We start from the raw sequence: 21,156 nt of genomic DNA on the forward strand, positions 1-21,156 counted from the left end.
TAACTACTACAAATATTGCAACTGCTCTCCATATTTCCATAAATATGACCCACGACTCCCAAGTGAAAAGCTTTTTCATTTGCAGTCAGCAACATGAAGAAAAAAACAACAGTCCTTTCTTCTTTATCAAAGTCCTCTCAGCAGCCAAATCGGAAGCCCCGTGCCTGGAGCTGTGAACAACTTGTTAGGATGACTCACAAAGTGCTTTTCCAAACCCCAGGGACTCCCATCAGCAGAACTACGGCCGGCAGTGCCACAGAACCCCAGGGAGAAACAGGGACCTCAGTGGAAAGGGCTGGGAATTACCTTGGTAACTCTCAAACTATCCAGTACTGGCAAAAATAACAACACAAACCTGCTCCAAATGAGTCATAACATAAGTTAAGTTAGAGACAAATCAGAATTGTACTTTAGAAAATGGCTATCAGCAGAAGCAGCAGGGCAAGTCATCAGACAGGTACAGGAAACACCTGCAGTACCTAAAAATACAGTCATAGGGATACACCCCCACACATGCCCTCACCAAACAGCTGGACAACAAGCCTCTGCACCCTACCACACTCATCACACCAGGCTCTTACACAAAGATCTGCCCATCAGCACTGCCAATGCCAATTCCGCCCAGTGAAAATGGACTGCTGAAGCACATCCCCAAAGCCACCAGGCTGTTACAGACACAACAGGTCATTACCTATTAACAGACAACCAACAGCCACCCATCAGCAACATACCTCTGCTTTCCAGCATCACTCCCAACCAGCTGTACCCACCAGAAATACCTGGGTTTTGTAACCTGTGTCCTCAGAGAAAGCACTGAGAAAGTGGCCCTGAATACTTCTGCAAATCCACTTAGCTAAAAAAATCAAGGGGAAACATATTGCAGTTTTCCAAAGTCACCCCTCTGCTCTGTGCTGGTGAAGCCTCACCTGGACTACTGTGCCCAAATGTAGAGTCCTCTGTACAGAAGAGACATAAACCTGTTGCAGTGCGTCCAGAGGAGGGCCAGAAAATGATCCATGGAATGAAACACCTCTCCTGTGAGAACAGGCTGACAGAGCAACAGACATTCAACCTGAGGAAGAGAACGCTCTGGGGAGACCTGAGAGTAGACTTTCAGTATCTAAAGAAAAGCTAAGAAAAGAAGGGACAGACTCTTCAGCAGAGTCTGTGGTGACAGGACAAGGGGAAGTGGTTTCAAGCTTAAAGACAGCAGATTTAGGGTGGATGTAAAAAAATCTCTTACAGTGAGGGTGGTGAGGCACTGGCACAGATTGCCCAGAGATGTGGTTGATGCCCTGTCCCTGCAGATTTCCAAGGCCCAGCAGAGCCAGGCCCCGGACAACCTGATCTAGATGTGGCATCCCTGTTTATTGTGGGGCAGCTGGACTACATGGCCTTAAAAGGTCCATTCCAACTCTAAAGAATCAATTACCTGTCTCTTATTGGCTTTGTGATACTCATTAATCTCAGCTCCTGCTTCCTTTAGAAATTACCTCTGACTCCTGCACCACTGGAGGAAATGAGCTGAGTGAGAACGCTCAGGCTCACTGTTCCTAGCAGCGGGCCCTGCCAACACCAACCTGCAGCCAAAACAAAACTCAACTGCAATTGCAAGTAAAAGGCTTTCAGAAGCGGTTTCTGCACAGGGCTTTCTTACTTCAAGGTCATCCCAAACCACATCAAAGGCAATTCTGATAAGTAAGAGCACAGGAACAGCTCACTGGAGTCTCACAAATAAGAGGAGAAGGGAGCAGGTTCTCTTTTCCTCCTTAATTAAGGCTCTTAATTAAATTGCATCTATTCCTATTTTTTTTTCTTTTAAGAGATCGTGTACTTTCGTTGATTCTCTGGCTCAGCCAAGTGCTGCTGTACACGGAAAAGCCTGCATCAGGTCTCCATTAGCTATTTCTAAAAATAAGCCGTATTAATTTGTTCCTCCGGCACCTGGTGTTTAAAGTTATTTCTTGGCAACTTCTGTTCCTGGCATTTAAACCTTTTTCACACGCAGCTGAAGTCTGACAGCAGTCCCGGTTATCCTTCCCTGCCTCGCTAATAATTTGGTTGATGGCATGCAGGTGGGTCTCTCGTAATTAAAAAAACCATTTTCCAAGTTGGTATTAGGTGATCTGAAAAAAACAGAGAGCTCCATTCAAAGGCTAAATATAAGTAGGCTGCAGAGCTCCATGAAAATATTGCATAATTTACAGATAAAAATAGTTTTGCTTTATTCAAGCTAGACAGGATGGGTAGATTTTCACTGCAATCAGCCTAAACCTCATCTCTTCAAGTTGCATGCTCAAGTTGATTACTGAAAATTAGATTTAGTATTAATCAACCTAGGAAAAGAGGAAATTACAAAAATGAAGCTAATGCATAAATCATAGCAAATAACAGTGGAGAGGGCTTCAGGAGATTATTTAATGCATCCTCACTCTTGCCCTGCACCAAAATCAGCCCCCGTCTCCCCAAGCCACTCCTGACACCATTTGCCAAGCATTTTAAACATCTACCTGCCAAAGCCACCAGCTCTCTTGTTCCAGGCCTTTCTCCACTGCCTCCCAGCTCCAAGGCTTTCCCAGGTGAGCAGGAATTTATCTGAGAACATGCCAAAGGGCCTGGCCCAGGCAACAGCACAAGCACCAGGTGGAACACATCACATGCAAACAGCTGCATAGCCTGCATGGCAGGATGTGGGGTTTCTCCTTCCTCTTCAAACAAAAAAAAAAAAAATCAGGAAAAAAGAAAAAAACAGAAAAATCCCCCCTGTGTGGTCCTACAACATGCAACTGCACTATTTTAGAGATCAGGTTATCAATTTTTAAGCTGATTTTGTCTTTTACTTGCCACTTTCCCTACCACATGGCAGCTGGTCAGCACTGGAAGGCAGCAGTGCCTTGGACTTCCAGAGGGCAGCACAGTCCCCACCCAAACTTAATTAACACAGGAGGGAGCCACCTCTGAACATGAGAAGTTTCCTTCCTGAGCTCTGACAAATGATGACGTTTTAGACCTTTCATAATCTTGCTCCCCAGGAAATGTACAAACCTGCTCCCTGTTTATCAGCTGGGAGTGTGGCTATAGATGCAGCTCTTTTATCTACATTGCTTCCTTCCTGAGAAAAAACTCAAACGTCAAAAATTGGAAGAAATTATAAAACTAAACCAAGTCCTTCACTGTTCCCCTTAGTCACTTCCAAACTTAGTTTATAATCCCTTTAAACTCCACCACCTGTAGCTTAGCAACCAGCTTACTTAGGATTTTTTCCCTTCTCACTGCAAAATGTTGTGTGTTCACGTGTAGAAAAATACACATGCACGCAGATGACCAGCACAGAATGGATCAAAAAAGATAAACCCCCACAAAGGGCTGCAACAAAATCAAACTCCTTGGGACTGAGAAAGGAATGAGAAAAGTAACCACAGCTCAAATCAGAAAGTGCATCTCTGAATGAGTTCTTAAAGTGAAGCAAGGGCAATTGGCAAAACCAACCCTGCTTGGTTTTGCAGAGATGAAATGGGACATAGGTACCCTCTCACAAGAGCCTGGGTGCCCACACTTTCCTCTGACATGCCTGTGCTTAGCTAAGGGGAGAACCTCCTGAAGTTGATTAATGTGAAATGATCAAGTGTGAGCCCCCGGCTAACTCTACATGCAGAGCCACACTGGGCTCTCCTGGAGAACACTGCCAGATTGCACTTGGCTGTGCTAGGAATTGCTTGCCTCGTTGGCAAGAGCAAAATGGGGCAAAACTTTATAGATGCAAGAAAAGCAGAGAAAACACCGGGCCACTGCGAACACAGCAGGGAAGCTCCAGCTGAAATGCTTGTACCCACCCTCCTCCTTACTACTAATTTTTAGTTCTAGCAATGCACTTGGGGAACTGCCGATAGAACCCACCTCTACAAGAACAACTCCTTGTTTTGGGAGGGTATGAATGGGAGCTGTAGAGAAGGACCACCGAACAAGCAACCCACAAGCAAAACACAGGCACTAAGGCCTATAAGAACTCTCTTGGGCTCACAGATCTGAGCTGTCAGGCCATGACTAGCATCCTCACAATACTTCTGTCACTTACACAGACTCCACTGAGGTCAAGATCTCACACAGCACCTCTGCAGAAACAGCACTCAACACCCATGCTCTTAATAGCACTTGTGAAATACTGTAGATCTGCAGAGGACTGCAGCTTGGGCAGTTTTAACTAAAGGCCAAAGCTATTCAGATGACTTGTAAACACAAGACCACGGCATGTGATGCATAATCACTGGTTTCATGTTACTTAGCACTCCCTCCTCCCCCCCCTTGTCCCTGTGGACCACATGCTGAAGGCTAGGTGGTGTCTCACAGTACAGGATTGCTTTTCCACTTTAGGGAGGCGTGGGTATAACTCACACCAAGAAAGGACTTGAGCACACAGCAAAACTAGGCATTGCCACATTGCTGATCTGGAGCAGTCCCTTCGGTAGGGGGGAAGAGTGCAGCACTAGTGAGACTTCACTGCTGCCAGGTGATTCAAGTGTGCCTTGAAAGCTCAGCTGCACTGCAGGCTGTAGTTGGACTGGACAAGGGAAGACCCCGCAAGCTCCTCCCTTCAGTGATCCACACTACATAGAAAGAGAATAACTTAAAGGTCCTGGACAGTGTCCTTCCTATCTCAAGACTTGTGTTAAGGACTTACTACAGCCCTAACCAGTGGGCCCCACAAACAGGCTTCTAGTGTCTGGGTAATTTATGATCACTGCTTGTTTACATAGAGAAATGTTTCTGTGCAAGCCTCCATACGGCAAGGTGACAGGATCCAGATGCAAAGCGGGTTCCCAGATGTCTCTGCAAGTTGAGAGCTCTCTATGTTGACACTGCTACCTCTGAGGGAAAGAACTTGGTTTTTTGTATTAGCTTCACAGGAAGCTCAGAGGAACCTTGAGAAGTTGCTATATCTACATTAAAGTCCATCCGACTTTTCAGGGTATGCATCTTCCCTGCAAAGAAGTAAAAACTCATTAATAAACCGAAACAGTTTCACACAAGAAACATGAAAGCAAGAACGTTACTAACCTTGACAACATGGAGACCAGCCTCTTGGGTTTTTTTCCTCTCAACTGCAAATCAATGGTCCACTGGACAGCAAACATTGCAACTTCACATCATTTATCAGCAGTAATCTCAATTTCAAATGTGAACAACTTCATTTATTAGCTTAATAAAAAGCCTAAACGCATAGAGCTGCAAACATCAGGTAGGTACCTCAGAATACACCGAAAAGGGGTTCAGAACTATAATCAACCTTCTTTATTATCGTAGAGAAACCAAGATCACCACGAACACAGAGATCCACAACTGAGAAATCCCAACAAAAATGAAGTCACCACCGTGCTATCAATCGTATCGCTCACTTACTACAGTTACAGCTATGACTGGAAAGCACAGCTCTCACACTATATTTGCATCTCATTCACCTTTGGAACACGTCACTTGTACTTCACAGGTATACAAGTCCTCCTGGCTTCCTTCTCACAAGCGTATCAAACATCTTAATGCAACACCACATAAAAGCTTCTCTATTTTCTATGCACGGTTGTTGTTTTTTTACTAAATACATAAGCAATGTTAAGTCCCTGAGTTGCACATTTCCTTACGCCACCTCCCCAGAATTCACTGCATGCTTTAGGTTTACAAGTTACCACCGTTCTCCTGTATCAGCACCAGCGAGCGTCCTCAGGAGGCACGTCACCCTCCCCTGTACGCAAGACAAATTTGGCAACAGGAATTAGGAAAGCACTTCAACTGGAGACAAACAGCACACAGGTCTCCCTAGAGCTTCCTTCAGATATCTGTTGCTGCTGCCACCTGCTTTTAAAAGACAGATTGGTAGTTCAGAATTAAGCAAGGAACCTTTGCCCCTTAGAGGCCACTGTCAACAAATCATCTCATGAGTACCAAACATATCTTGTAAACATCACTAACTTAGGATATATTCAATGAACATCGATGCCAAAGGAGACAACTTGCAATTCAGAAACAGCCTTTTGTAACAAAATCTTTTTGGCTTGACAAAGAAAGTTAAAATTGTTTTTGAAACGGTTAGTGCAATTTTTATTCGAGAGGTCAGCTATAAGAAGAGTTGAACAGACAAATCCAGTATAACACCTCAGTTTCGAAGTTGTATTTTAAACCTGATACGAAATATGGCACAAAGCTCTTTATCTCTAGAGTCAAACATTGTAATCTCAGATATAAATCCACAGCAACTTCCTTCCCAGGAAGATCGGGGTGGGGGTTAAGTTCTCTAAGAGATAACTCACATTCCATATAAAACAGAGGGACAAAAGCTTACAGCATCAGAACTGCAGCTGTGTGCTCGGCCAGTACCTCTGCAATCAACACATCCAGCTTGATGTAATGTATAATGCATTAGGAAAAGCAAATGAAGGAAAAGTAGGCGGTCTCATTGAAGAGATATGCAATGCAGCATTTGAGAACAGTTTCTGAAACTCATTCTTTCCTGGAGACTCTGAGACCTGGAACGGTAGCTCTGGGCTTTTGCACCAGGAACAGCTACTAACAACATCCTCCAGCGCTACTCGGATTTAGATCTGTTACATTCCAAGCAAAACAAGAACGAGTAACCAAGCTTCTCCCCAAAGCAAAAAGAATCAGTGTCGCTCTCTTTGACACTAATAATGGCATATTATTGAGAATTTTTTTTTTATAAGAGCATACAGGTTTTTGGAATCAGAGGTCAGGCCTCAAGACACTCCCGCGGCCTTCAACTTCTGTCTGAGTTGATAGTTCTGATTTAGGAGGCACCACAAAGTGCTGACCACATCACTTCCTTATTGCTTTTGCAAGCTATATTCACTCTAAGGACACCTAGTTCAGTACAGCATCTTCGCCCTTCTCCGTCATTTCTCTTCCAATACGAAGAACTCCCACTAACCCTAATGGAAGTCAACGTGTGAGCACACAGGACGTTACAAACCATTTAAGGCTATATGGCTGACCAAGAGAAACAAAAATACATACACATTACCAAATTTTTCTTCCATTTGACAAAGGGTACCAAGTTTTAATTCGCACTCTTCAAACCATTACCCCTCAACCCTCTTTATTATACCCACCTTTTCTCCCTGCCCATTTAATTTATGGGAAGACTCCCTGTGCTTCCCTAAGCAAAACAAAAAGATCACATCAAGTTTGCTCCATAGGCCAAAAGGTTTTTTTTAAAAAAAAAAAAAAAAAAAAAAGACAAACCGGTTCACAGTTAACCATAAATAAAAGTGCAATAAGTGTTCAAGTAGAGTGTAGAGTTCAAGCAAGCTGTACAACCACATTTGGCATAGTCATCTTTTAAAGGCTCTGCGTGGGTCCCTCCCATTACTGACAGCAGGGGGAAGAGGCTGAACGCTATTAGCTGTTGCTGGATTTACAGGTCCTCGTCCATTGCCTCTCCCACTACCTGCGTAAGAGTGGCCGTGATTATATGTAAATGGAAATCCACTTGATTCAGGTCCAGTTTGTAAACCATTTCCTAGAAAAGACAAAAAAGTCATCACAAGTTCCATTAATTCAATTCACCGCTTCCCTGCACAAGTTAACAACACAGAGAACAGACTTCACAGCAATCAACAAACACTGAGCACTAGAAAGAGCCCCTCTGGCTTTCTCAAGACCCCGGCCTGCAACTTACCTTTTCTCCCCCATCCCTTCCAACAAAAGCAAGACAGGGAATTATATAGGAGTCTAAAAGAAACTACACTAATGCTTTCAGAAGCACTGTCTTGTGGGCAGCACACCAAAATATTAGAGGGCAGAAATCAAGAAGCAAGCAAAAGGTACGTAAGCTGTGCCTAACATACGGCATGATTTCCCATGACCAGATTTTGGAATAGAAAGCTGTCTAGTGAAATCCAGTCACGGAAGCAAGTCAGCTAGCACTAAGTATTCACAAATTGGAGCCTTAAGCATCATTGTTCATGTTTTGTTTTCACCTCCTCTGAGGATGTGCCTACATACAAACGGGTCTAAATGCCCACTTAGCTCATTCTGGAAAAGGAGAGACTGGCCTCAGAAAGCACTGCCCTTCTTTGCTCAGAACCACTCGTTTTCAAAGAAGGCTCATAAGGGAAGTAAAATATAAAATGATCACACTACGAAAGAAGCAGACAGTCACTGTTTAGAAGTTACACTGTGCTTAGGAGCAGCGTGTTACGGATCAGTTTGCAGTCATCCATCAGCGGAGCTCAGCTGTACGACACCAGGCACCGAGTCTGGGCTTTGTGTAGGCAGCTACAAATAAGGTTCCCTCTGAGCTTACATCCACTCAAGACTTTGAGGCAACTTAGTTAAGCTTTAATGTTTAAATACAGTATATTACAAAACCACACAGTTAGCTCAGATATTAGAATTCAGATTACCACCAACTTTCACCTATTTTGAGGAGCTAACCTGGCAGAAAAATGTGGTAATAGGCAAGATTTTTAAGGCTAATGTCTCAGGTGGTTTAAATAAAATGCCTCCTCCTACTCCACTTCATAAGCAGAACTTCAAGAGCAGCCAAAGTCTTTGAAAGCACCAGAACTACCCAGAACTAGTAAAATCCCTTTTACATGGTAAAGGTTCCAAGACTATTCTGATATCTCTTCCTTTTCTTGGAGACAAACCCCAAAACCATTATTCAGCAAACGTTTGTGTTGATGTGCTTGCAGGCTCACTCTCCACTCCAAAGTGTTTTTAAGTCTAGTACACTGTTGTAACACAGTAGAACAGAACCTTAAAATAAGTTTCTTTTTATTATCGTTGACATACCTTCACTTCACAAAATGAACAATGACTTACCCATCGGCCCGAACGTACAAGAACCCATATTACTTGAAGCAGAACTATTATTCTGTTCGCCTTGTGCCTTCAGAGAGATATAAACACAAAAAAAAACCACGGATCAGAGAAGTTCACATAATTTCACACAGAGGGATTGATTTTGTCCCCGTTACTGCAGCTCTATATAAAAGTTACCTGCAACTCCACTTATTGACTTCGATCTACTTATTAGTTCAAGACCGTTATTCCACAAGAGTCACAGTATTCATAACAAAGAGCACTTCAAGAAGTCTCAGACAAGTTTAACATACCGGTTTGTTCTGTCCAGTATGTTCTGAGTTGGGTTCACTGAAGTTTGGCACTTCTGAGTATACCATGCAGAACCTGAGGAGAAATAACCATTATGGGCAAGTTCTAAAACTGTTCTTGAAGTTCTCAACTCCGCTACTCAAAGAATGTATGTTACACAAATAACCCACCACCAAGAACTAATCCTGAGCCCTTTCCTTCAGAAAGGAGTCAGAAGATTTTAAAGGACCTTGGTCAGAGCATCCTTTACCACTTAAGGGGACTCCTAACAAATAGGCCCACTAAGCAACCACATGGAAATTATAGCAGAAATAAAGACTTGGATCGTTAAGCAACTGAGAGTAGTTAAACGGAAGTACAGCTCCTGCTGCGAGACAGGACCTAGACTAAGACTCACCTCAGTCCAACCTGCCAGACTTCAAACTCACTGCATGACAACACTGAGGCAATCACTTGGCAATAAGAAAATCTGCCAATCATTCCTCACCTAAAAGGGAGGCTATCCCATAGCACTATTTCTCCAACGTCTACAAAGGCTCTTGCAGCACTTATAACAACAGAAGTGCTCCTCTGGTTTGAATCCTTGCTATTTCATTTGTTTCCTGCCTGAAATGTTTCTCGTTCTGAGCCACAAAAAGACACCGTCTCACCCTGTAAGCTGTTTAAAGACAGTTTGAGGCTTGTTTCTGTTTAGACAGGACTCACTCAAATTACATCTGTCTTCCTTCTTTGTGCTGCTTCTCTCAAGCATGATAGAGACACAGGGCTTCCATCAGAATGGTAACTCAAGCTAAGTGACTAAGTGCTTTGTCATTAATATGCCACCCCATTACCACCTCACTGTAAAATCCACACCAGTACCATGACAGAGGCTGATCTGCCTCAATACGCTTCACTTGTCATTGCAACAAAGTGAAAACCCACATCACAGGTACCTGTATTGTACGTATTCAAGACCACACAGCAGAGCTTTGCTGACTTAGCTCTTATTTGTTGAGAGTCGCCACATCTCATACTTACCACGATGCTGTGCTGAGAACTCAACATAAAATCACAACGTATGTGCAATACTTACTCCCCAATTTTATGCAGCTCGCCTCCTCGCCCCGTGTAAAGTGTCAGGCATCCTTTCCACAGAGACGCATACCTGGCCAAAGAGAGGACAAAGAAAGTAGTCAGTCTTAGATGAAGAGGAACACCACTGCTGAAAAAGCAAGTAGAAATATGACATCTGCAAGGGTTAAAAGGTACTTCATATCACAACCACTGCACTCAAAACAAGCCCCAGGGACATCGAGTGTTCTCAACTAGATTTTGATCTTTATGTTTTACCTGCAGTAAAACTTACTGAAAGCTCAGCCGAACCCCTTGGGAATTCCAGGGGACCAGCCAACTATTTTGAGACTTGCTCTTTCCCTCGCTAGAGAAAACCTTGTGATCCATTCCTGCAGAAAAGGCATTTTGCCAAAAGCAGGACCCACATTACCACCCAACAACAAGTCTCACTTCTGAGACCTAATACACTTGTGGTAGGGGCCGGGCAGAATTACCTCTGTTCACTGAAGAACACAGATTTTGATAGTGATATGCAGAACAGAAAATGCTTTTTCAGTACTGATCTTTAACATTTTTAAGGGAGAAGTTTGAACACAGTGTTCCAAGTGACATGTAGAAACATACTATGAGCATTTTTGGATTGCATAAGCATCCACAAGACACAGCACAAGTGACAAATGCTCCAGGCACTTGAATCTGGGCTTATAGAAAACCTTCTGTAGAGTCGTTCCTTTCAGTGGGGGGCATCACGTAAGGAAAACACAGCAAAATTCACACTGGAAGACTGGATGTAGTGCAAGGAACCTAAAACGAGCACAAACACGTTCATCTTCCTGCAAAGGAAGCACAAGCCCCACACACTCCACCCTCAGGAGTTGCTGATAATCTGGAGTCACCACTTACTCATACTCCAGGTCTATCTCCAGAAGATAGATAAGGAGCCCTCCTCCTGTCCTTTGCTTTATCTAGTCACAAGGCCTCCAGCAGAAGCACTAGGGGGGGCCCCACTGGCAGAACAGGATCCTAATGCCAGTGCGAAGGTGACCTTCTTGGCTAGGCACAAACAGTGCAATGCTTTGGAACTTCTCCTGGGGTTGTCCGTTTAGAAGCAGGACTAATCCTTTTCAGCTTGTAGTGCCACCCTTCACTTTAAAGACGATTCCCTCTGTGTTTCACCTTTAATAACTAGCTAGCTGGACAGTCTTCATGGAGAGCACAAAGGAAAATAGAAACAAGTGAAAAACAAAGCACACATTTACTGGGACAAGACTCAGCAAATCTTGATGCCCTCCAGCACAAAATTACTCCAAGTACGTGGTTTTCCCTCAGAAAGAGTTGGCTATGAAATACTAAACTCGAGAACTTCTAATTCAGAAATGCTAACTGCAGCAGCTTCCTGTAAAATGAGTTCATCAGCCAATGATGGTAAACAACAACAGTGCCTGCTTTTGCAGAGGAATGCATCTATAACAGCTGGAAAATCAACAGAAGAAAGGCACATTTACATGTAAAGCCTAGCTAAGCTTTACTACTTGTAAGAATAAGCAGCTTGCACTGGAAAGAATCAGATTACCCAACTGAATGGAGCTGAAATCTACCTGCCTTTTAATGGCAACTTCCCACACTGAATCCTATCTGAATTAAATATGTGTTCAGAGAAACCCATATGCCTGCTTGAAGGCTTTTTTTAATAGAAGAGCCAAACCAGAATGTACTAGGCTTTTGCAATTACACAGTCTAAAGTAGGCTTGCAATTCATGTAGATGAAGGCATGACTTAACCACCTACAAAGATGGTGGATGTCAGCTCATGGATTTAATTCCTACCAGCCAAACTCAGCTTTTGAAACGAAGAGATGCAATGACCCTCCCACTGGCAACGCTGAACTAGCAGAGCAGCTGCAGTGAGCAGGCCTCAGAGAATGCTGCTAAAGTTTATCACAACTTGTTTCAATGTCAGCTATGCGTAAGGCCCTGTCCTGGCCCAGAGCCCTGGTTTCACTCTGCACATTTCAGTGCTCCAGCACTGCCACGTGCTTCTGCTTCCCCAGAACCTCCTGTGCTGAGGAGTCAGCTCATTTCACAGAAAACATCTGCATAGGAGGAAGCAGCTACAGGCTCAGCAATAAGGGTCATCCAGTTTCTGTCTAGAAATCAGGAACTACACTGAAATGAGCAAGCGGAGGAGCTCAGGAAACACCTCCACCGAGTCACCTCCTCCTTATTTTTGTCATAAGCACCAATTAAAAGGATCTTTCACATGCTGTAGCACCGCAATCTCCTGCAGCCCTGTGGAAGAAAGTATCAGTGCAATATACTTGAAGCGTAAAGTAACTAATGTGAACTCAAATGAAAGCAACTGTTACAGTGCAAATGGCAAAGTAAAGTGAAAAAGGATTTTTTAATTATTTTGTTTCCCACAGCCACAAAACCTGGTATGGGTGGTTTTTCTGTGAGTAATTAAGCAGCACCTACCCAAATGTAGGCCCTGCAATGCCTCTCTAATGTGCAGGCTTATGGTGAATTTGAGAAGGCTCTCCCATGCCTGTCGTTTCTCCTAAGCCCACTGCAATGAAAAGCAACTTTCTTACGTTAGAGACATTAATGATTCCAGCTTTTCATTAAGGAGCGGACTGCTGGGGTGCAGTTCAGGCTGTAAAGGTAAGAGCACGGTTCTCCCTGCCCTCCTTCACTTACAGACTGGGACTGACTGCTGCATGTGCTCCCTAGGAAGAGAACTCCAGCTATTCGGGCCCAACTCAGTCACTCAGCACAGCCGCCCGTGACAAGCACAGGCCCCTCCCAGCAGCTCGCAGGGCACACGTTGGCGCTGGGCAGTGTCGGGCTGGAGCAGCCTGCCTTCATTTGGCAAGCGGCCTCCGGGCCGCTCCACCACCACGAGTCAGCCCCAACTGGGCGGGCCGCGGCTCCCAACCCCAAACCTTCGTACGGTGACAAAGGACTCCCCGAGCCGGGCGGCGACGGCCGAGTCCCCCCTACGCACCCTTTGGTGAGGCGAATGATGTCCCCCGGTTGGATGAGGCTGCCAATCTCGTCCCACACGGAAATGATGATGCTGCCCGTCTTGTCGGCCACCTTGCAGGACCTCACCTCGTGCCCGTCCTTGGTCTTGGTGACTCGCCCTGCGGGAAGGAAGGAAGGAAGGAAGGAAGGAAGGAGAGGAGGAAGGGAAGCACAAGGGGAGCGTAGTGCGGGGCACGGCGCGGCCAGGCCGCGGCTCCGCGGGACGTGGGCGGCCCGGGCGGGGCGTGAGGGCCGCCACTTACCGATCTCCAGCACAATAAAGACGACATTTAAGTTTTTCAATCCCGGTTTTATGTCTTTTATAAAGACGTACGCATCGCTCGCCGCGCTCATGCTGCGGCCGGCGGGGGGGACGGGGCCAGCGGGGGACAGGGCCGAACCCGCATCCCGCGGGGCGGCTGCGGCAAGGCAGGGCCGGGTGGGGGACACCGGCAGCCCTCACACGGGACGGGGACACGGACACCCGAGGGCTGCGAAGTCACTGGGAGGTTCGCTCGACCCCCACCGCTCCCTCTGCACACCGACACAACGCACACCGCCCTCCTCCCGCTCCCGCCGGCACTAAGGCGAGCATGTGCTCCGAGCCCCTTTATATACCGAGCGGGCGCGACCACCCGAAGGGCCGGGCGGGGGGGGGAGGCGCTGCCGAATGGAACCGTCCGGAGCACGCGGAGCGCGGGGACTGGGCAACGGGCGGGCGCGCGCCGGAGCCGCGCTCTGATTGGTCGGCGCAGCCGCCATTTTGCCTTCGGCCGGGCCCGCCCCCAGCAGGAGGGTCGGGTTGTGTGGGGCGGCTGCCGAGCGTTGATCGCTTCAGTGCTGGGAGCGGCCCCACAGTGTACAGACTGAGGGCGGTGCGGCAAGGGGGGCGTTAGAAAGCGATTCGGCTCCTCTTTAGGCTCTTCTAGTGTCTGGCTGTGACGCAGGTGGGTCGTAGCACGGAGGGTTCCTGGAAGGCGGCTCTCCAGTGGCAATGGGACTCATGGGAAGGTTGTGCTGCCATTAGGATGGCTCGTCTTGCTGTCCACAAAGCACCAATGGCTGAATCTGATGGGCCCAAGTGCTCCATACGTGCCTAGAGGTCACATGGAAGACATACAGCACTGCAGGACCATGCTTTGGGCCTTCCTGTGGGGAAAACATGAGCCTAAATTCTGCTCAGCAGAATAAGAGAAAATGAAATTTCATGTGGGGAAAACATGAGCATAAATCCTGCTCAACAGAATAAGAGAAAATGAAAAGCCCAGGCACGGACCCTGAACTGTAGCAGGAGCCCCTTGATTTGATTTCACTAAGCTCTTGTGGGTCTTAAGCAAATCACCCTCTGGTTCACACCGCCTTCCTCTGCGGTTGTTGCATGCACCACATGTTTTACGCTGAGCACTGAGTTGCACCCAGCAGGACCGCTCTGGATAAGCATTGCACAACACTTGTTGCAGCAGGGCTCTGCTGTGGCAGAATGCGTGGCCAAGTATTTCCTAACTGCTGCCATCTACGGATTTGAGCTTGAACAGAAAGGGAAACACCAGATAGCTCAGTGTGGCTTTGGAAAGGCGTAGCAAAGTAGCCCTGTTAGCTTTCCTGAGTGGGAAAGATGAATTACAGAACCACCAGGAGCGTTAGGATGGAGAGTGCTGCTGTACTAACCTGGGCTGTTCTTTGGCAGGGAGCCATTTGACAGTAGCTCGGTGTCAGTATTTCCAGCTGGAGCAACCATAGCAGAAGATGGAAGGGCTGGAAGTTCTAATGTGTAAATGAGACTGAGGTACACCTTTTTGGTCCAGCTCCTCTTGAGACAGGCCGTGTCCAGCCCCCAACATCTGTGCTGAAGAAGGAAGGGATAGCAGGAATTTCGTAAGGTCGATAATTAGCAGCTCCCTTCTCTTATTCCTTCTGCTCGTTTTCCCTGGACCTGCTGGAAATCTGTGTGCAGTTATGGGGCTGTGCCCTCACTGAAGTCTTCAAACAACTAGAAGAAGCTTCCCATTTCCAGGCCCTAGTTGTTGTGGGGTACCCTTACATCTGAATCTTGGACACAGCAGGTCTCAAGCAATCTTAGTGAGTTCACGAGTGCATCAGTGACAGCTTCGTGGCACAGGTCAAGGAGCTAATGGCATAAGCTGCTGTCCTGGACGTGATTCATAAAAACAAGGAAGAAGAACTGGTCGGGAATGTGGAGGTGGGGTCAGCCTTGGTGACAGTGACCGTGAGATGACTGAGTTCAGGATTCTAAAAGAACAGAGCAGGGTGAAAGGTAGGACCGCAACCTTGGTTTCAGAAGAAAAAGCTCTTGCCTCTTTGAAGATCTGCTTGTAATACAGTCGTGGAGAGAACAGGTTCAGAATTGCTGGTTGGTATTCAAGGATCACTGCCATGCTTAAGAAAGATCCATCCCAACAAGTATGAAATCAGGTGAAGGCAGCAGGAGGAAGGCAGGCAGGCTTTTCTCAGTAATGCCCACAGATAGGACGAGAAGCTCAAATGGAAGCATCTGATAATCCTTTCTTTATATTTACTGTGTAGGTGGACAAAACCCAGGACAGGTTGTTCTGAGAGGTTCTGAAGTTTCCATTGATGGAAAGACATATTCCAAACCAAATGGATGTGGTCCTTGGCAACCCGCTGTAGTTCACCTTGCCTGGGAGCAGTTGGACTGGGATCATCTCAAAAGTTTCCACCAACTTCAACATTTCTTCGATTTCTAGGAAAATTTTTCCTATCTGCCAACTGCAAAAAGACACAAAGCTCTACTTTGATGCAAGAAGACAAGGTCACAAACCCCCACTGTATCTGTAAGTGGCTGGGGCTGAGTTGGGAAGACAGAACTGGCCATCTTCTCTTTAATTGTCAAGGAGAGACGTGGTCTTTCCAGGTCCATTTCAAGGAAGTGTTAACAGTGTCTTTTCCTCCACTGATGAACAGTTTTTCTCTCTCTCACAAAGATCCATTTAAAATATTTCTCCTATTTTTTTTTTTTTTTTAATCAGCATTCCAGTAGCCAGTCCACGAGAGTGACTTGGGTATTATCCAGCAGTGTTTGAATGATTCCTATTTGCTGTGAAGGTGACCTGCAAAGCAAACCACCTTTTATCTTCTGCTTCTTTATGATGTATAAAGAAACCAGAGTTGTTATTAATTTATTTTGTTTTGCTGTCATCTTCTTTCCTGCTTTATTTCTAAGGCTTGCTAGTTGTATCTGCAGGCTGTGGAAGCCCCAGCTTTCTGACCTCCTTGCAGGAGGTGTAGTCAGTTTTCCTCAAAGACAAGAAGCACAGAGGTTATGAATGCAGGTGTATCTTCAGGCATGAGTGCTTCCAGAAGGCTTCCAAATACCCAGGAACAACAAGTTGACCTAAATCAAAACACAGAAGCCATGACAGCGATACACAATGGAAAGAGATAAATGTACTGTCAGCATCTACCAGTCCTGCAATAATCTGATCTTTAAAAATGATAATGAGCACCGACTGCGTGAGTGGGCCACACCAAGAGACGGCACAGCACCAAAGCTGTGCTTCTGTATTTCACAGGATGTCTGGTAAAGTGTGTGGCTGCGGTCAAAGCCTCTCAGAGGGATCTGAGTGTCTCTGTGCTGTTCAGCCAGTCTTACCACGATTAACAAATTCAGCCTTCAACGAGTTTCTCCTCGTTTCTCCTTTCACTGATGCATCTAAATTCATTGTCAAGCTCCTTTGCTTCCTGAAAGTCCATGTGCAAGGTATATCTGTAAGCTAAGGTTACAGGGAGGTTTTAATTCAAAGCAAAATCAGCATTGAGTTATTAAAAGATTTCTCAGCAGTTGCATATCTAGCAAAAATGCATCTCAGCGGGGCTGTGATTTTACCCTACGGAGTTATGCCAGCAGAGAAATTTGTTCAACCTCCCTCCCCACACACACAGCCTTTTCTTTCAGTTGATCAGTATTCACTGCTAATGGAGTCCCAAAGTAGGTCTTTCTGTGTCATGAGTTGTTCTTGAACAAGGATATTTAACTGCAGCAATTTTTCTTGGGATAGGGGCCACTGGTCCACCCCCAGGATCAAAGGGATCAACTAGCCATACTGAAAGGCTGGTTGGCTAATACAAAAGAAGTACTTAAAGTCAGGGAGGAATGGCAGTTTGAGTGGGGCACAGAGCTTTGCATGGGCCTCTGCATTTTCCCTAGAGTGAGATGAGTCACTTGCTTCACATGCATGTGGCTCAACATAGGGCAGCCAGCACTGGGAAGGTGCCCGCTGTGGCTTAGGAACCCCTAAATTATCAGCAAGGCAAGCCCTTTTCCATCTGCTTTGGCCAAAGGAGGCAACATTTCACAAGGCTTCATGAATGCCTTCTGCAAGACCATTCTCTGCCAGGAGTGATTTCTACATGAGCAGTCCCATGACACGGTCTGTGGCTGCACCACACGCCCTGAGGACCAGGAGGATCTCAGCTCCTTCTGCCCTGGAAATGGTTTCCAGCGCTCTGCTCTGCAGACCCACCACACCGTGATGGCTGCCAGCCAGCTCCACTGCGGCTCATGGGCTGGAAGTTCAGCATCTGCTTGCGTCATCTAATGATGACCTTCAGAAGGGATTTATGATTAGGAAGGAGCCTTTGAAGGTGTAATTTGGTTTGGATTTTTTTTTAATGCAAATTTGGGTGTTTTTTTCCTAAATTTATAAGTTTTTTTTTTTTTCCTGAAGCAGTGCCTGCTCTTTCCTGAAAGATTTTGATACTTATAATATGAACCTGTACCTTTCTCAAACCTTAATGTAAGCAACCGTGTGTTAAGGAATATCAGTTCCCTTGGCAGAGTAACCAAAACCACATCTTGATCTCCCTGCCATGGAGCTGGATGAGGACATTAGGGCACTTATCCTGTCTCAGACAGCCAGCACTCCTCTGTGACCTCCCAGCACAGTCCATGTCTGATCGCTGCCTTCCTGGTAAGGTCTGGGTTTGCTACTGAGTCAGACTTGGCTGTAACACCTGGCTGAAAAGAGGGAGGCACGACTCTGGTTTGCTGTGCTGAGTCAGTGTGGGAATGCTGGCCCTGCCCTCTGTGCAAGCAGAACACTATAGTACTGATGCTGCTGGGGACGTGAGTGTGTAGGCACAGCCTCAGTTGTTCAGCTCTGTGCTAACAGCAAGAAGCAAGTCCTACGCGAAATAAACAGATCTCATCATGGCAAAGTGTTTCATAAATGACTAACTGCCTTCTGCAGACTAATACAGAATCAAGCTGCTCCAGAGTACAGCAAGTTTTAATTTATCTCCCTTCTCCCTGTGGCACCCATAGTTGTACTCAGAGATGCCCAGCTTTGTGTCAGTGACTAACAAGTACGTAAGTCACTGCAGGTTTCTGTGCCTTACATGACAGCACTACCGTTTAGGTGCTCAGAGGAGGATATGGGAACCAAACACCTGCCCCCAAAAAATCAGCTGATAAACAGTGTTTTTTCAGTGCATGATACCTGCCAACACAGCATCTCAAGTGCCGCTGGCAACACAAAGTTGTTTTGTACCACAGCTTTTACATTTCCACCTCCATGTTACTACCATATGTAAAATCAATGTTCCAGCCCAGCTGGGATAACCAAGGAAACACTTTCTCTTAAAGCCTACATGTGAACATGAAATACATCAGTAATACAAATAGTTCTTCGTGATTTACTGCTTCTGGGAAGGTACCGTTCAAAACAAACCAAGCCAGCTCATGATGCTTTGACTCATGGAGGGGAAAAAAAAAATAAGTAGGAAGAAGAAAGCCTTACTCATAGCAAGAAAAGAACTGCAGGAATCTACTTAATGCAGCTTAGTAGGGTAACACAGCCAAGGTGCTCTGACATGGTACTTATGGGGAAAAGAGCACTCCTGCTCCTCCTGATGACACAGAAACTCTTTCTATGGAGGCTGTGAAACAGGGCGTCACATTGCAACCTCAGCAGCCACAAACCAGCCAGTTCCTTCCCTTCTGACTCCTCACGCCTACCAACAGGTTAACTTTTAGAGGCCTGATTTTATTCTTGCTCAAGTCCTCGGGAGCTCCTTTGAGCAAGGCAGTGCTGGTGGAGATGTTATCACCTCATGGTCTAAGTGGTTTTGTCTAGGCTTTGTTCATGAGCCACATGAGGTGTCTCGGTGACTGCACTTTCACGCTAGGGAAGAGGTGCCTGATGCCCTTCTGGTGGGCAAATGGATAACCGAAGGCATCAAACAGATACCTTCTGTAGGTTTTCTGTACCTACATGCTAATGAAGTTGTTATATACAAGGTAATTCCTCTTATTAAAATATTTCAAGCTTCTTTTGTCATTACAGACAAACAGAAGAGCATTAGTCTATATGCTGATGCTAAGTCACCTTCACTATATGCTGATGTTGACCTCCACCTGATGTCTGATATCTCGAATTCTGAATGGCAACACATTAAGGCAACTTGGAGAAGACTCAGGAGATGCTTAACTGGCCAAGCTTCTGCTGGACAGGTGACCTCTCCGTTGTGCTCTCCCACACGGAGAAGAGAATTGAGAAAGTACTTACTGACACATATATGTATCCATGGGAAGTGTCCGACTTGTCTGTTTACTTCCTGTAGGATCATTAGGAAGGCTCATCATCCTCTCATCCACGCATTCTTTTAGTCATTAGTCTCTTCTGACCGAGCTTTAGTTCCTGTGATTCAGAATTAAGAGAGCCACAGTAACACACTCTGATATTCCCCTATATCAGTCAGATCCTGAGCATCACAAAAAGCCACATGAAAAAAAGAGACGTGATGACAATCATTGTGAATACCCCCACATCCAGTGAGATCTCTGTCAATTCATACAATCATTACCTTCAATATTCCACTACCAGCTTTGTGAGAAAATCAAGGTCTGAGGTGAGGCAGAGTGCCCCACTGCCTCCTGAACCCTCCTTGCTGCACCCAGCTGTTATGGGTCCCATCTAGTCGCTGAGCTCCAGGCTGGAGGAGGCATCTTCTTGGAGCTTGCACAGCAAGTCTGGATGCTTCTTCCCAACCCCATCCAATATTATTTCCCTTTCGGCAAAAGACTGCAAGGAAATCACCTTTCTCTGCTTCTTATCTTTAAGTAAGCCACTTCAAACCCCCAGAAACAAACCAGATTTGATGGTTGCTACCCCATTTCAGCTTTGCAGCTCTCCTTAATTAGCAACTGGCAGAGCAACATATAATTAGTAGTAGATATTGTCTGCTCACAGCCAAGCAATGCATCAGGAAAGGATGTGGAGAGCTCACGTGGAGCCCGTGTCACACCAACTGCTCCGGCCTGTCATTACAGTCAGACTCACAAGCAGGTTTGAGCTCATAAGGTACCAGTTTCCCAACACTTCAGCAGAGACATGTGAGGCACCCAGAGCATTGCTTTGATCACCTCTGATTTTCTGGGGCTGAAAATGGCAGAGCAGGTAGAGGGCTTTCTGCAGACCACCGTTCCCATTACTCCATCAGCAGTAAGCCTAACCCCATAGCTAATGGTGCCCCAAGCATCTGAACCATTGGCAGTGGTGGCTGATGTAAAGCTCTTGCTTACTGCAACATAAAAATCCACCCAGAACTGGTTCTACTGTTACGCACAGCTGTGCTGCATGGCACAATGCATAGCTGAAGCCAGTACCCAGAGGGTTAATTCTGCCTGGGGAAGTATCCTGTCACAAAGAACTGGTCACTAATCATCAGCCAGGAACTTCAGCTGGTAATTACACAATAAGAGCATGCAGTGTGCAGTTCCCTCACCCAGGCACAGGCTGCTGATGCAGGCCTCTCACATCCCTCTGGTTCCATGGCAGCAGAGATGTGCACCTCCACACCAAACAAGCACCAGGAAGCACTTCCCATGTGAACCAGGCACAGAGCTGCTAAACCACCTTAGCATCAAAACCAGCAATGGCCACAGGCACAAGAAGCTGAAAAAGCTGCAGGA

At 46.0% G+C, this 21,156-nt stretch overlaps 1 protein-coding gene and 1 long non-coding RNA gene across 2 annotated transcripts; one reads left to right on the top strand and one right to left on the bottom strand.

Annotated features, from left to right (window-relative positions):
• Positions 1-2,301: 2,301 nt before the first annotated feature.
• Positions 2,302-13,808, bottom strand: NABP1 (nucleic acid binding protein 1). The gene is made up of 6 exons (XM_015867680.2): positions 13,469-13,808; positions 13,186-13,324; positions 10,202-10,273; positions 9,129-9,201; positions 8,836-8,902; positions 2,302-7,528 (listed from the first exon to the last, which is right to left on the bottom strand). Exons 1-6 carry the CDS (start codon positions 13,557-13,559, stop codon positions 7,341-7,343), a joined length of 630 nt encoding a protein of 209 aa, XP_015723166.1. The 5' UTR covers positions 13,560-13,808; the 3' UTR covers positions 2,302-7,340.
• Positions 13,809-13,903: 95 nt separating this feature from the next.
• Positions 13,904-16,366, top strand: LOC107316347. Its single transcript, XR_001556298.2, has 2 exons — positions 13,904-16,018; positions 16,214-16,366. It is a non-coding gene; the product is annotated as an uncharacterized LOC107316347 (long non-coding RNA).
• The last annotated feature ends 4,790 nt before the right edge of the window (positions 16,367-21,156 follow it).

The sequence above is a fragment of the Coturnix japonica genome, chromosome 7 (assembly GCF_001577835.2).
Source record: "Coturnix japonica isolate 7356 chromosome 7, Coturnix japonica 2.1, whole genome shotgun sequence".
In the NCBI taxonomy this organism is placed as follows: domain Eukaryota; kingdom Metazoa; phylum Chordata; class Aves; order Galliformes; family Phasianidae; genus Coturnix; species Coturnix japonica.

Bases quoted from the DNA above. Each gene is read 5' to 3' on its own strand.
- NABP1 (XM_015867680.2), bottom strand. From the start codon at position 13,559: ATGAGCGCGGCGAGCGATGCGTACGTCTTTATAAAAGACATAAAACCG. The intron at 9,202-10,201 runs GTAAGTATTGCA...ATTTCTCCTCAG, and splicing joins GAGCTGCATAAAATTGGGGA to GTTCTGCATGGTATACTCAG. The intron at 8,903-9,128 runs GTATGTTAAACT...ATCTCTCTGAAG, and splicing joins ATACTGGACAGAACAAACCG to GCACAAGGCGAACAGAATAA.